The 17066-nt window shown below is 38.5% G+C and overlaps 1 protein-coding gene across 2 annotated transcripts in view; it reads left to right on the top strand.

Moving 5' to 3' along the window:
• The window catches only part of rab6ba (RAB6B, member RAS oncogene family a), a 54981-nt gene extending 38457 nt beyond the window's left edge, over window positions 1-16524 (top strand). For both annotated transcript variants that reach the window (XM_015055129.1, XM_015055130.1), the window contains exons 6-8: window positions 4115-4208; window positions 7022-7088; window positions 14459-16524. In XM_015055129.1, the coding sequence (XP_014910615.1) occupies window positions 4115-4208; window positions 7022-7088; window positions 14459-14523 (226 nt within the window). In that variant the 3' untranslated portion in view covers window positions 14524-16524. The remainder of the gene's footprint in view (window positions 1-4114; window positions 4209-7021; window positions 7089-14458) is intronic.
• Window positions 16525-17066: the final 542 nt, after the last annotated feature.

Raw genomic sequence — 17066 nt, 5'->3', positions numbered from 1 at the left:
CTAGCGCCTTTTTAATTTTTGGTTTCCCTGCTGCAGTATTGTAGAATTTACACATACTGTATGTATGAATCACTTGGGAACAAAGCATTTCGGAGAGTTTTTTTTCCTTTTGTTTTGGTTTTGGTTTTGCTCACTGGGGTGTGGTGGAGCTTTTCACAATGCTCAGTGCTTAGGGGAGTATGCACAGAGTAGGAGCTGCATATCTGCTGGAGCTCAGCATGTGGGAAATCTGGTGTGCACCAGGCAGCGGGAGGCAGCAGCCAAGCAGAGCCTGGTGAGCTGCACACCGACGAGAAGAAGCTCCACGGTATCCAGCTCGTTGCATTTTGCCGTTTTCTTTTTTATGCTTGCTCCTGAACAACTACCACAATATTTTGGATAATTAGCTAGCAGAAGAATTTCTTCTTCCCACGAAAAAATGGACTGTTAAGCAGAAGGAGCATGAATTGTACAGCTACTATGCCATGATTTTCACATTTCTACTACAAGGTTTCAATGTAAAACACGAGGTAGCGGATACATGTGAATGGGGGAAAAAATGAATTCCAAAACATCTGACAAATAGAAAGTGTGGTGCCACTTTATACTTTACCCTCTTGAGTCAAAAACTCAATATATGTGTTTTATATCAGTATATTGATTAAAAAAAAATCTATGAAGGATTGCCGAACTGGTGGTGTGATCTTAACTGTTTTCACTATATGTAATGTTTTTTTTAAGCAGTAAAGAGGCACAGCGGCAAAACCTGAAACAGCTGCTGTGCAAGTTACTCAACAGGTTGTTGCTAGGTAACCAATGAGTGCGTGAGCCACCAGTCTAGCTTAGCTTGCTGTGAGAGGTTAAGTGGCTAAAGGCTTTCTTCTGCCTACATCTCCCAGAATTCTGTGCGGTTCTGGATCAGAGTTCAGTGAATATTCTATATATTGAATATTCTATCGGATTATCTATAGACATCAATTATGTCTATCGCGATATGTATTATTGATTTATTGTCCAGCCCTAAAAGTTGGCATTACCATTGTTAGCTGCAATGACAGCAGTAAGTCTTATGGTAAACGTCTCTACTACATGATTCTGCCACCACCATGTTTCACTGCTCAGATGGTGTGATGAGGGTCATGGTCTGAGTTTTGCATTCATGTCAGGAAGTTCATAGTAGTAAGGTTCAGCTTGAAATGTAAACAAGTTGAAGGAGCTGACAATCTCCATGATTTTATCTAGAAAATGTTGACCCTGACCTTTACTTAGAAATCTGCAAAAGGTCATCAAATCCAGTAACACTGTTGCTTCTAACCCAGAATGATAAAACAGTAACTTTGTTGTAATTTGGGAAACCTTTGCGTTATCTGCTCACAATCTCTCTTGCCTAGAATATCTGGTGAAGTAAGAGAAAATGTTTCCTTTTAGAGACTTTCTTGCATAACTGTACTAACCTCAAACTTAGTTTGCTGGTACTTAAAACTTGATATTCAGGCTTCCTTACTCTTGACCAGCCTTCCATCCTAATCCTATCCTAATGGCACTTGGCATGGAGTGTTCACAGATCAGAAAAACGTAGGATGTTTACTTTTTTCCGACTAACTGGTCAAGCTGAAAATGGTTCCGATCCAATCACTATCTTTTCATTTTTAAGTCAGTGCCAGAATAGCTTTTAAGGTGAAGTATTGTACAAAATTCACCTTTTACATGTTTTTGTACCTCCATTTGGGTTTCTGCTGCTTCTAAAAACAACCCAAAAGCTTGGAAAAAAAAAAAAGTTTTTTGGCAATAAGTTTATTATTTGGTGTCTGGAAAATGATCCGTTTCAAAACCTCTGGAATGTGACATCACAAATCAGCAGGCGCTGTCCCTCACCTAACAACCTCAGCGAAGTGCAACCTGTTACCCTGCAACTGCTGTATGGGTTGTTCAATGGCTGCTGGAAAAGACAAGTGTTTTGTGTTTTGTTGCTGCATTCTTGTTTGTGCAGGAGGCTCCACATCTGCTTTTCAAAGGTGTACAGTTGTTTAATTGCGCATCTATTTGCAGCTATTCTCACTTGCCAGTGTAAACATTGAGTTGGGGGGCGTGGCCAGCAGCAGTTCATTTGGATTTTAAAGTGACAGAAGCCCTTAAACAGCTCATTCTGAAAGGAGCTCAAAATATGAAGAACTGAGCAGAATAAGACCTAAGAATGATTTGGGGTTTGAAATGTAATTAACATGCTTAGGCCTATCCTAACCTCTTCAAGGAAGCATAATAGGTCACCTTTAATAACTCATAATGTTCCCATTGCAGAGCTATTGGGTTTAAAATGATTTAATAGCTGACAGCAATCTGGAGTTTTGTCTTTGTGTGTCCTGACCTTCTCTCAGGGGGGCAAGCTGCTCCTGTCTGAATGTGAAAACTCGTTCAGACTCATTGTCATGTTTGATTAAGTTCATCATATTATTCTGGGTGATCAACAATGACATGAGTTTGAGGATCAACCGATCCCAGGGAGTCGACGTTTAAAAAATAGGATGTACCAAAGAATTAAAACATTTTAATCATGATCCATAACGATTATGTCCTGTTACTTTGTTTCCTTGCTGTTGTTTGCATAGGATCATTGGTGCGACACACATAAAGGCGGAGTCACATATTTCTACTATTTTAATCATAGTGCTGCTTTGCAAGGCATGAATGTTGCCAGGACAGCACATTCATCCTCCGGCTTCCCTGGAGCCGCCTCTCTGATGATAAATAAGCTGCAGAGCTGTTTAAGTTGCGATTCAGACCGAAGCATCCAGAAATAGTTGCAGAAGAAATGGTGTAACTCTGTCAGGTGGCGTTATTATGGAAATGCAACTCCGGTTCAACGTTTCCTGTGTGTGCTGCAGACGTCTTTTACCATTTCATGTGTGCTGAATTACTCCGCTCTGAGCTGTGACACAACGGAGGTGTTGGAGAACGAGGGAAGCATCCGTTTGATTTAGCGCTGCTGTGCTTAAGGGTTGAAAGCAGCCTGTTAGTTAGATGTGTTCATCGTGTGCACAGTTATTAGGCAGGCCTTATTTTTGAGGATTATTCTTATTAATCGCCATCTATAGTGCTCTTCATTCAAAATGTTAACGAAACCTCAAAGTAAAAGTGAGACTTTGGCTTTTTAAAAAGAAGAAAAACCAAAACCTCACTATGCACTCAATTATTGGGGAAGAATTGTTACGTAACTAAATAAAAAAAACTCACATTTTTCCATCTCACTTTTTTATTTTAATCTGTTTAAGTGAGAACTGTAAACAGTAAGCTTTTCTGACTTTAAAAAAAAAATCAGTGATTATTGTAGCCCTCCCAATTCTTTTCAGTAACTCAATCTGTTGATGGTCAGTGTTTTGTGTTGCAGCAACAAAGATAACAGAACTGGAAGACAATGGCTTCCTGGTTGCTTCACACTTGACTGTTCTCTAATCCTTTGGGGGTTAATTTGCATTTTTTTTCTCTACACGTTTCTTACGATCCCATTGACTATTTGCAACAAAATGTTGAATTGTTCTGTGATGTTGCCACAAAGTCTTATGAATTTCAAGAGTGTGTCATCCCTCAGACGTCTGGTAATGTTTGACTTTTCGCAGTTAGTTACATCTCTTTTTGGCTCATTTTGTCTGAAAACAGAAGCTGTCCAATAGTTATGTACAACCTGAAATGGTGCGTTGACCTCCTTAGGCCTCACCCCACCTTATTACAGACACACATCACCTGCTATCCTAAATCCACTAAGTATTGAAGTTTATCCAACTTGGAGTTAGAAAATACGCCTACTAAGCAGCAGATCTCTGGATCTGCTGCTTTCTCGGCCAAAGGTCTCCGTCTGTGCTCACAGGAAACCTGATGATGTCTCTGTGTCGGCGAGAACCAAGCAGTCTCTGCCCCATTCATTTGAACATGATTCAAATTTGCCATCATTAACTCTTCACACAGTGTAATTAATCACTCTCGCCCAGTTACCCAAACACACCTGTTGTTTCCCTCCCTGCCTAAAATGACAATGAGCTTTCGTCTCCTCGTACAGCTTCTTTTGGCTTGTTGTTTATGTGAGCGTAACAACCACCGTTTTGTCTTGATTCAGATGCTGATGATCCCTTTTTATTTGCAGGCAAATTACAATCGAGGAAGGCGAGCAGAGGGCTAAAGAGCTGAGCGTCATGTTCATCGAGACCAGCGCCAAGACGGGCTACAACGTCAAACAGGTGAGAATTTTCTAACAAATAAAACCTGGAATATGCTTACATAGCGCTAATCTTTCTCAGGACATCATGGTCAATCAATTATTTACTCTATTAAAATGTCAATTGTCACCCCACTGTTGCCAACTCACCGACTTATATGCTATATTTAACTACATTTCTGACCAAAAATAATTGGTATCGGCCAGAATCGGAATCAGGAAGTCAGGTTTTTTTTTTTAAAGATGAGTAATCGCCGATCGGCCAGAAAACTGAAATCGGTGCACCCCGATTAAATCAATGACAGTGTTTTTGGAATGATAATATTGTTTCAGTGTAAATATTAACAAGATTGAGTCACAACAAAAGGCCACAACTCGCCTAAACAAAATGAAGTTTGTGTCACCTAGCAGCTGACTCTGTAGCTAAGACTTCAGACTTGTTCAACCTTGACTCCTAATAAGTAAATGAAACCTAACGTGTAAGCTGTTGTTGTGGGAGTTTATGCATTACATCATAAAAAAGGAGGAGGAAATTTGGGGAAAGTATAAGGTAACACTTTATTTGAAGGGGGGTGAATAAGACTGTAATGACACTTTCATAAACATGACATATCACATGTCATGAACATGAATAAGTCTTCATGAATATTTATGACTGTTGTCATAAAGCGTCATTCGGTAAATTATGACACTTTTAATACAAAGTTGACATTATTCAAAATGTCTTTGTTATGACAACTTGACATTAAGCAATAAATCATTACTGTTTAAACTTTACCTTTAATAACATAAAGATACCTCATTTTTAAAGTGCAATCAATAATACTTTTATAACAAATTTATATCAATAATGATTTCTTGGTTAATGTCAAGTTGTCATAAAGACATTTCGAATAATGTCAACTTTGTATTAAAAGTGTCATAATTTACCGAATGACGCTTTATGACAACAGTCATAAATATTCATGAAGGCTTATTCATGTTCATGACAGGTGTTTATGACAGGTGTTACGACATGTTTATGACAGTGTCATGTCAGTCTTATTCATCCCCCTTCAAATAAAGTGTTACCAGTATAACTAATTACCTCCCCCACAACTTGCGGTGGAAATGAACCTTTTCTACAGGAAACTGCAACATAATTACAAATGCTTCCCTCATGGTGGAGTAGTTATATTAGTACTGGTTTCTTTTTCCAGACCTTCTTGGTTGAGAGGTCTTTGCCTTTTCGGAGTTTTTTTTTCCCCTCTGATTTTCTTTGCTGTTCAGCTGCAGGGATTTTCACTCCTCCTTTTTTAGTTTTAGATAGCTATGATGTGGCAGCCATGGCAACGAGGTGTTTTTTAATTTGATTGAATTGTAGATGGACGAGTCAAACCTTACACTGATTTTTCTTTTCCACTGTTCATATATTCTCTACATCACAGTTTGGGATTCGTGAAACCTTTCTTCAATTTGTTGTAAACAAAAATATGAGAATTTTTCAATTTTAACAAAAATCTGGCTAAAATCTGGCCTTACGAAAACTCAGTGTGGTGTTTTGATCCTTTAGCAAATATCAGAAATTACTGAAGGAGTGGCTGAGTTGATTTAAATTTGACTTGACACCTTTAGCTTTCATTCCTTTTTTTTTTTTTTTCATTTGTTTAGATGTTCTTGAACCGCTGTGCTTCCTGGACGGTTAAATACTCTGAAACCACATCCCCCAGAAACCTCTAATGTGAACAATTCATTTAACCCTCAGTAATGGACATCCCAAGTGCACAAAGAAGCGTTACCGTAGATCCTTCCTCCCAGCAGCTGTTAGACTCTATAACCTAACAGAACTCAATAAGTGTTTCCGTCCCTGCTGGTATTTGCACATAGAGTTTTGCTCATTTCTAAGAATAATTTCTGCTGGTATTTATGCATCTATGTTGTTAGCACAGTTTTATTGTCCATTTATTGTAAATTTTCTGTGTTTTTTTTTTGTTTTGTTTTTTGTTTTACACATTTAGTACTACATATTCTACTCAGTTGCACATTACCTTCGATTGCAGTACACCATTTTTGATAACTCAATTTGTATGCTATGTTATTTAACTGTTACGCTGCAGTATATTATTCTTAGTTTATTTTTAAACATATTTTTAATATTTTTGTGTGACAGTAAGGATATTTCTTTTCTACTCCTCTTCCAGCAGTGTCGGTCATTCCTGTGCCTTGTAACTGGACATTTAACGTCCAGTTTCATCCTGCTCCCTTTGAGCGCTTGCTGCTCCCTGATTTGGTCAGACAGCCCACCAATCACAACGCACTTCTCTCCTCTTAGCCCATTTCTGCTAACTGAACTGCATTTGTTACCTAACGCTGAGGTTTTCTTTATTCCAGACAGAAACAGAAGCAGAAGGCTCGTCTGGTTCAAGTCTGTTTCTAAACAGCTGATTGTTTTGTTGTTTGGTTTAAAGCAGCTGTTGTCTGCAGGATAAAGAACAAACAAGTGTAAGGCGGGCTGTGTTGTCAGTCTGTGGACAGTGTTGATGGAAGGCGCCGCGCTCATCCTGCAGCAGCTCCTGCAGACAGAGGAAGCCGTTCTTCACCAAAACACCGAGCGTCACTCTGTGCAGCCGAAACAAAGGTCACAGTTCAGCCTCCAAAGGCTGCAGTGTCTCATTGTTTGTTTGGCTGTGTCATCTTGCAGCAGACTGACACCCTGCCAGCAGACTCATAACATAAAAACACTGCCTTTCTTCCAGATGGAACATTAAAAATCCTAAATGTTTTTTTTTTATTTTTTTATTCTAAGTAAATATGTCTGGAACAACAGTGTCTCTGTTTGTTTTTTCTGTCTTACAGCTGTTCCGGCGCGTGGCGGCTGCTCTCCCAGGGATGGAAAGTATGCAGGAAACCAGCAAAGAAGGAAGTATCCTTTGAAAAAAACATGAATGTTATAGCGCAGTTACAAACAGTGAACAGAAAACTTTTTTTAGTGTTCATAGCCCCTTGATCTTTGCCACAATTTCTCACATTACAAACACTAATGTATTTTATGTGATAGACCAACATGAAGCAGCATATAACTATGAAGTGAAATGGAGAAAAAAAAAGTTATTTTTAACATAAAAATTTGAATATTTTGTTTTATATTTTTGCCTGTTCTTTGGGAAATTGCCAAAGCTCAGTCAGAATGCTTGGAAAGCATTTGTTGACATCAAATGTTAAGTTTTGCCAAAGAGTCTCAAATGCATTTCGGTCTGGACTTTGACTAGGCCAGTGCATCATGTAAATATGCCTTGATATCAGTCATGCCATTGTATCACTGACTGTATTTAAGGCTGTATAACACCACAATATGCAATAATGTGATAAAATCAAACTTTAAGATGTGATAAAATGTCTTTAAAGCTGCATTATGTAATAATGACACAAAATGTATTAAAATCCTTGAAGGCATTTTGAAACGTTTTGTGTTGTAGGTTCATACAGAGTCTGTTACCAAAAGTTTGGAATTTGTTGACCAGAGTTTCAATTTAAAAGCATACAACATATGACTATTATTAGGAGTATAATGATTATTGATTAATGATTGGACACAAGCACTTTGTGAACGTTTATTACATCATCATTTCTTTAAAAAGGTCTATCTCTGCATTTTGTAATAATGGGCACAAAATATAATAAACTTATTACATATGTGGGAGAAAGTATTGCAAAATGCATTCAATGATTTTATGCAGTTTTGCATCGATTCTTGTATATTTAATTTCAGGTTATTTGAGAACATTTTCTCATTTTTGTTAGCTTTAAACCCTCGAATCATTTCACTTCTATCTCACAACTATCCCCTGATTTGTGCTGGTCTGTCACATGTTATCCCAATATGGGGTTTTTCCTTTGTATTTTCGTACGGGGGAAAAACTTTGACGTCTGAATGCTGCAGCACGGCACTGTGAACGACCTGACGGAATTACATTTGCAATCTATTTAACGTCAGCTACCTGTCTAATTAAATAGGTTGTTAGGGAAAATCGTCTTGGTAACCGTCAGCTCGTCTTTGGTCAGCCGGCCATGTCTGTCCGTTAAAACCAGAGACTGCCTGAGAACAAGCCCCTGTTCTGTTGGAGTGGCAGAATGCGCCCAAGGTTAAACCAGCTCTGGTTGGAAGGGAAGAATAAGTGAAGGTGATATGCAAAATATGCTCTTGGTGGAATAATATATGCCAAACAGAGACATTTTTCAACATGTTATTGGAGATAAATGGAGCAGCTGAGATGTTTTCTGCTTTAATTTCCATCAGTAACTAAAAGAGAACCCCCAGGCTCTGCTACTCCATCTGATTTTTATGCTGTTTATTTGGTTTAGTAATACAGTCAGTGTTGCATTTTAATAAATATCTCCAAACTAAGCATTAGGTGTGAAACACAGCATCAATCTCCAGGGTTTAATGAGTATTTGTGAAACTGGATTTGGTTTCTTCCAGATTGATCCTGTTTATGCCTTTTTTGTCACTCTTTAATGTTTTGTTGTCTTAAGTCTCTGTAAACAAAACCGTCCTTAAAAAAAGTGCTAGTTGAAACTAAAGCACCAGACTTAAGAGTTTTATCATTCAGTTTTTGGTAGAAAGAGAGAAAAGAGAAACAATAAATCATTAAAATGGAAATTATTGAGCTTAATTTATCATACGATTCATTGAGTTATTTCTTATTGCAACAGGCCTAGAAATAAACAAACAAAACAAGATGTTAAACTACAAGAAAAATATGTGTTGCCCAAGAGCCACATTAATGTACCATTAGTCTGGCACCGTCTCATATAGTACTTCGTAGTATTAATAAATCAACAAATCATTCTGTATGTTTTTGTCTCTTTGTTCCGTCTGTGAGCGCCGACCGTTTGTTTCTGTGACCGTTCCTCCCCCTGGGTGCAACAGCCCTCCACATCCTCCTCTACTCCACAACCGCAGAGTTGCATCTCTATGGAAACTGTAGATGAGCTAGAAAATTGCTTGCGGTCGCGCCGTGCGCACGCTGCACTGTCATTACTCCTTCACTTTTAAGGGGTCTCCTGTTGTCCCGACGAACGCGGCAGCATTTATCTGCCTAAATCAGGCAGACCGTAGCGCAGCACGGGAACGCTTGCTCCCGCACATCCCGCTGCAGCATTCCTGTAATTTATTTGTGAACTCTGCTCCTGCAGGAATAAACTTGGTAACCTACCAGACTTTTCCATCCACTGAGATCCACCTTTTCATTAGTAGCAGCCAACAAACTAAAGAAACTAAAGAAGAGATGGAGATAATGCTCCATCCTCTTCTTTAGTTTTTGTTTTTTTTATTGTTGTTTTCTTCTTTCCCGGTGTGGCAGAATGTGAGAGGTGGAGGAGCGGTGATGGATGGCTGGTGATGACAGTTCCTCAGCAGCGATGCGTCTCTGCTGACACGGTCGCTCAGTGGAGCATTTCCACGCACCAAACACAAACACACACGGAGGCAGGGAGGCTCCAGATTCAAAAGGATGAGATTTGATTTGAAGCAGACAGCGGAGGGGTCCAAATCAGACTCCAGTTAGCACACGGAGCATTTAGGAAACTGTAATTGGTGCATTTAAACTGGAGGTAGGAAGGGAGCGTGTCATGATGATGTGCAGGCCTGGAGGTTTCTGGTTTCCGCTCTCTGCTTCTGAAAACAATTTCCTACCTAATGGTTGTGTCGTTAACCCTTCCGGGGTTTAAGCATGGCGCTTGACCCAGACCAGTGCAGAGGTCATCAGGGCTACCAGGAAAACACTGACAAAAACAAAGGAACTGACTGCACCAACAGAGTCCAGTGCATTTAAAATGCTTGAACTTTTCCACATTTTAGTCACAACCACAAACTCCAATCCAAATTCACTGATCAATTGCTAATTTTGCACGGCTTTGCAATTTTCACCAATTATCAATTTTTTTTCCTGAGTTCTAACCGATTTTAAAATGTAATTAGGAATTCTAGATATAATATAAAATAAATTATAAAGTATGACGTCACTCAGACCATAAAGTATAGAGTTAGACTGAATAGATCTGCCTTTATGGACCAGGCACACTGCCACCTCTACCCTACATCAGGACTGACACAGACAGTGTCAGTCCTGATGTAGCAATCAGTAATATCTGATTGCTGCGTCTCTAATATTAACTATTTTAAAATTCTGTATTTTCTGGAAAAATTAAGTAATTTAAACTTTTTTGGAAGCCCGTATTGTGGCAAATTAAAAACTTATTTTTAAATGTGCAACTTTGACTGCAACTATTTTAAACTAGACTAGACTGAGACTCAAGTCTTAAACCGTTTGTAATGAAAAGTGAAGGGAAGTCGGTATGTGAATGACAGACTGCAGCTGTTTTATTGTGAAAGCATGAGCTTGATTCAGAGCCGGTGACGCTGGTGGATTATGGGATGTTAATGCCTCATAACAAACATATTCATGTTCGCTGTAGCTTCATAATAATGGCTACATTAATGTCTCTCCAAATGAATGCTGTGTTAAATGGCTTTGGATCATTTAGAAATCATAATAAACATAATTTACCCCTCACATTTCTCTCGCTGCTAAGCTAGCTGCGACTTTACAAAGATCCTTCCAGCTAAAATTGTCAAAATAGAAGCACTTCCATCCTGTTTTTTTATTTTTTTTTTATTTATTTTTTTTTTTTGTGGTAATTTATGTCTCATATTTGATCATCTTTGCTATTAAGATTGAAAACAGAGGCTATAATGTGAATTTTGAAAATAGTTTCCCAATATTATTCAACCTTATCCAGCTCATAGTGAGGAGAAAACCATTTAAACTTAGTGCACAATATAAAGGAATGGAAAATATGAAGGAAGGCAGGGATAAACAGGAGTTAGCCTAGCCATTTTAAATAATAATTTAAAAAAAATCTAAAAATAACATTTTTTAATTCATTTCTTCTTTTTTTTTTTCTTTTTGGAACAGAAATGCCCACTATTACTGTTAAGGTAAAGATTACATTTTAGCAATTTTCAAAATAATATGCAACAATCTTTCGTTACATCTTTAGATACTGATTTAAATATTAAAGATAACTCCTAAATAGATATTAAAAGATTGCTAAAGTGAAACAGTACACTACAAAAACACGAAATATTACCAAGTATTTTTGTTCTAGTTTCTAGAAATAAGACAAAACTAACTTACAAGTTAATGTTTCAGCAAGATAAGAGATTGTTTTGACTCAATAAATCTTTAATTTTGATGAATAAGTTAGTTTCATTGGCAGATTATTTCACTAATAGCATGGGAAAAATGTCTTGTAAGTGAAATTATCTACCAATGAAACTACTTTTTATGAATACTAGTCAATTATTGACTTAAAATAAGCTCATATCTTGCTGAAAAGTAACTTGTAAGTTAATTTTTGTCTTATTTGAACGGTACTTGGATAGAAGAATGTGTCAGATTTGTTGTTTTTGCAGGGTACGGGTCTGGATTCCTGACTACAGTCATGCAGGGTCAGAGGCCGACGATGTTATGGATTTAATAAGAAAAGTTTTACTTCAGTTGTGGACTAAAGACTTGAGACTTGGAAGAAATTATCTGTGAGCATCTCTGGTTGAAAGGAGTTGGTGAGAAATCTCTTTTGCAGTTTGCCACAAGCCAAGCTCATGTGTAACTCACGTCCCTCTGAACAGTTAAGCTCTACTTTTTGTTAGTTTATCACAACAACAAAATCCCAATAATAATAATAATGAGGATTGTGGAACAAGATTAAGCAGAATAAGTCATGTCGTGTACCTGTTGTTTCCCTGCAAAGCAGCATGATTTACATTCAGTTTGCCTTTCAGTCACGCTGATTACTCTTCGTCAGGTTCTGATCTGGAGAAAGCGCTTTAATTTGACAAGAAAATCCCATTTGGGATTTCACTATGAATCAGACTACTCCAGCATGCCGCAAACACCTGCAGCTTTACTCAGGCAAACAGGAAAGAAATCAAATGAAGGCCTGAAAGCAGGAGGAGCAAAAAACAACAACAAAAAAAAGAAAAACAAACGTACACATTTCATTTAATTTGAAGCTGCCCTGTTCATTTTTTCAATAAGGTTGCAGCTTCCCCTCTTCCCTTAATAGATTAGGATGGTATAGCTACTGCATAATAAACATATTCATCACTGTGTATTTTGTATAAATTCAAATTTGTATCGTTTTATTTTGTGTTTTTAATAATGTAAAAACTAACTTCTGGCTCATTCGAGTGTCTCTTCCACTCTCTTGACACAACCGCGCCGACAAAACTACTGTTGAGAAATTTCAAATCGTCTTGAGCTGGAGCCACAGCCATTACTGAGTTATGCCGACCGCTAAAATATTCATGACTGACGAGGCTCATTTGGTTTGGTGATGTTGGCAGCTGACACACGCGCTCCCATCCTCCAACTGGGGCGAGCCGGTCCACGCGGGAACGCTCTGGCACGCGCCGCGTTAAACCGCTGCCCTTCAAATGACATCATACCACCACGCGCTCCACTGTAAAACAGCGGGAACGAGCCGAGCCGCTACCGGAGCCGCTAGCTGCGACCGCACGGCAAGGCTCCACCTCGTACCGGGCTGCTTGACAGCCACGCTGGGACTTGTTTGGATCTAGTTTGCACACATGTAGGCCAAACGTGTTTGTTGCCCCATAAAGAAGAGGCTGCTACTGCTGCACCTTCATGTTTACTAGAAGGTCTGGATTAGCCAGGATGTGCCTTTTGTGTCTCTAAGATGAAGTTGGAATAGCACTGTTTTTTATTTATTTTTTGCAGCCTTGGCTCATTAGCTAGGCAATTGTTCCACAGTGATTTAAGCCAGAATTCATTCAAAGTTAATGTCTCCATCATAATACAGCAGACGGACGGGGCTGCATCACTTGGACGCTTTCTCTTTGTCCAAAAAACTGTTCCGAGGAATGAATAAAAATAGAACCCTGTTTATAAGCGTGGGATGATTAATACACTGCAAAAACACAAAATCTTACTAGTTTTTAGTGAAAATATCTTGGTGAACATGAAATAAGACAAAACCAACTTGGAAGTAACTTTTCAGCAAGATATAGGAGATTGCTTTAAGTCAGTAATTCCTTAATATTAATGGAAAAGTACTGATTCCACTGGCAGATTTTTTTCACTTAACATGACTGTTTTAATTGAAAAAAATCCTACCAAGTATTTGTAGTCTAGTTTCTTGTGCAAATATCTTAACACAATGGAAACAAGACTAAACTAACCTAAAAATAATGTTTCAGAGAAACATCGGAGCTTGTTTCACAAGCCAAGGATTCTTTAATACTGATTGCAAAATGCTAGTTTCACTGGCAGGTGATTTCACTTTCACCATGGGGAAAATGTCTTGTTATAAGTGAAATAATCTGCCGGTGGACCAGTATGTTTTCATCAGTTAAGGAATTTTGACTTAAATCAAGCTCCTGTATCTTTCTGCAAAGTTACTTATGAGTTAGTTTTGTCTTCTTTCTAGAAACGCTAACCAAATACTTAACACTGTGTTTTTTGCAGTGTAATATTGTTGCTTTGCAGAAAGAAGTTCCAGGGTTGAAACCTCAACCTGGGGTCTTTCTTTATAGAGTTGGCATGTTCTCTCTTGGTACTCCAGCTTCCTCCCACAGCTCAAAATCAGAATCGTTAATTTTATTGCTCTCTCTAATTTCCCCTTCAGTTTCTGTGCGTGTGTGCGCACACACATGGTTGTTGTTTCAGTCTGCCTGTGTGACGGACTGATGACCCTCCATGATGTAACCCACCTCTCTGCTAGTGATTGCTGCAGACAGGCACCAAACCCGCTGTGACTCTGCTCAGATTCATTCAGAATCTCATTGGTGAATTATTGGAATGTTAGGAAAAAACGCCATCTAGTGGTTGGAAACTTGCAGTGCAGCTAGTGTCTTTGTGTGTTCTCTTTTAAGCTGCCTATCTTCCAAAAAGTGAATTTATTTTATTCAATTCAAAAAGTAAAACACTTTCTATATATATTTATTACATACAAAATTATTTTCTTAAAGTGCTTCTGATAATTTTGATGATTTATGTTCCTTTTGCAAGATGGAGTTGATCAACCTGTGGGACCGCTGAGGCGATCAGGGCCTGCAGTTTATCTGCACTGTTGGCTCCAGTTTTCAGAAACACTGATAGGCAATTATAAATACTTGAAAAGTCTCTCTGTTTAACGTATCTGAGTTTTAATGATCTATACAATGTCCTGTTGACCTGCTTGCTTGGCTTCCTTAATAATATTTTTCAGTGATCGACATAAAGTTGGACAAACCCCAGGAGCCCCAGACCACTGAAAGCGGCTGCTCCTGTTAGTGCTCATGGTTCCTCCGTGGATCTCCATCATCGACGTCACACGCTTTGTTACTTTGCTTCCCATTGGTTAACCCCGCTGTTGACTTTGCACGTTGAGATCCCGGTTTCCTCATCCGACCGCTGATCGGTTGGAACTAGCAATATGTGAAATTGGGTCTACTTTAACAAAAATGCCACACACAGAAAAGTAAAGAAAAAAGTGGTATGACTTGGTAAAACTTCATCCCAAAAAAACCCGAATCTGAGAATAGATTTAGTTCTCCCATGTGGAAAAGTAAAAGGTTTCTTTTTTTTTCCATATTTTTGTATAACAAGGTGGATTCCTCTGGAAGCTTTTTTCTTTATCTGCTTTAGGAAAACGAGAACATGTCTGAGAGCCTGAAGAACAGACCACACCGTATTGTGTGCCACGACGATTGTGGGCAATCGCAAAACAAATAACGTTTTCAGCTTTATCATTGACTATTCTTCAGTATCTCAAAGCTAATTACAGAACAGCCAATCACAGCCTTCCTGCCTGTAGCCCTACTGTTATCCTCACATTTGTATTTCAGACATTACGGATCAATTCGAGCTGTAAAGTCCAGAGTATGTAATGCATGCCTAGTTGTAAAGCATAGGTACTGTCTACCTGTGTACACGAGTTTGAAAAATGTAATATTCCACCAGTGACTTGATTGCACAGCGTTCTAAGAGCTGGGTTTCTATACTTGACTTCTGACGACCTTTTGATTTCATTTTTATTTTCTATTTTTTGCCGTGTGTGTGAATTTGTGCTTTCTGTATGGACGGCATTAGAACGCAGTTCCACTGAGGGCCACTGTCACGTCACTTCACTCCCGCCACATTCCGGCTCTCTTTAAGGACACCTTCGGTCTGTACGTCACGGACTGTGTCCGTCCAGCTGCTGTGGGAGAATTATGTGTTTAATGATGATCTGTGTATGCAGATCGCTGTAAACGAGCAGCGAAGAGTCCAGCCCTCTGCCGTGTGCCCTTTGAGCAGACGGATCAACTACACCCTTAAAACGTTCTTCTTCTGTTTCCTCACCGACTAAAGACTAATTTGCACATGTAGACCTTTCAGGTTATTATGAAGTTGGGAGACGTTTCATTCTAATTGTACAGTCGCTTAATTCAAAGATGTGTCTGATTGTTAAAGAAACTGTCGCATAACGTATTTCCACGTTTGTTTGTTTTTTCCTGCTTGTTTTTAAACTGAATGAAAATGTTGACATTATGGACTATTTCTTTCCGCCTTCGGGCCAGTTATCATAACGTTCTGGTGGTGAAGTCAGCCAGTGCTAAGAACACTACTTTGATTTGATGTGTCTTTGATGTGAAGTCTTTACAGCACTTTTGCAGAATGTGTTTTAGATATAGAGTGAAAATGTAAACCGTTAAAAGGAAATGTTCATTGTTAATTTCCATACAATTTGGAGTAGTGTGTCCTAGAGTAGAAGCGTTGGTTTTGAATTGTTTTCACACACCTATATATGGAGCACACTTCTAAAACAAACTCTAACCAACATAATGAGCCAAATGGTAAAACAGCTGGTTAAAATATCGCAGGAAACTTTCACCAGAATACAAACACACCAAAATAAAGTGCCATTGAACTTCCCTCAACAGTGGGTCCATTTTGCAACAAAATGTTTGTGGTTCCTTGTAAGAAAAGCACTCTAACAAATAACTCTAGAGTATTTGTTTTTCAGATTGAATTTTGGAGATACTCAATTGTATTTAAACGCTGAATATGGCAGAGTCCGCCTTTATTTGTTGACGGCCCATTTCAACATTCCACAGAGATGGACTGAGGGACGTAAATGGGATCTTTGCGTGTTGGAGCAGGGGCCGGGATGGTCTCCCTGCTGATTTTTGTGATTGTACTATCACAGATCAGTGCATCAAACCTGATTACTGCTGACCTGGTTCTCATTCACACTGTACAGAGATCTAGCATGTCTCTACAAATGGTTAATAAAGATGTCTTATTACCAACCTTCTGCATGAGTGTCTTTTGTACTATTTCCTTTGCTCATCATTTGATTTGATTGCTTCAAATGGACATATGTTTGTTTCTCAAGTTAAAAACCTAACCTTATACAAAATATTACCGTCATTACTTAGAGGAATATCCACTCTTATTAACCAACAACCTGCAAGTGTGTACATGCAGAGGAACCGTAGTTTCTGTCCTGACTCAGTAAAAATACCCAGTTTCAGTGAGACTAATATAACCAGATATTCGGCTTTCCTATTAGCCAACACCAGAGTAAACCATAGCAGTCAAAACATAAAAGTGGAAAATTACATACAATAACACTGATGTTAAAGTATCAATTGTGACATAAGAGTCTAACTTTTTCATAAAAAATACTAAGTTTTTTGTATTTCCTTCATTAATGTGACCAACAGATGTTTTTTGACTAATGGATAAAATCCCAGTTTGGTAGTTGCTTAACAGAAAACACTAATAGCTTAATTTGAAATGCATTACCATTTGATTCTTTGTTAGAAGATATCTTTCTAAATAGTCCAACT

Source organism: Poecilia latipinna, unplaced genomic scaffold (assembly GCF_001443285.1).
Source record: "Poecilia latipinna isolate Pla-1442-1.1 unplaced genomic scaffold, P_latipinna-1.0 Scaffold1297, whole genome shotgun sequence".
NCBI lineage: Eukaryota > Metazoa > Chordata > Actinopteri > Cyprinodontiformes > Poeciliidae > Poecilia > Poecilia latipinna.
The sequence above is the reverse complement of the archived record's forward strand: the minus strand, read 5'-3'. Positions and strand labels throughout refer to the sequence as shown.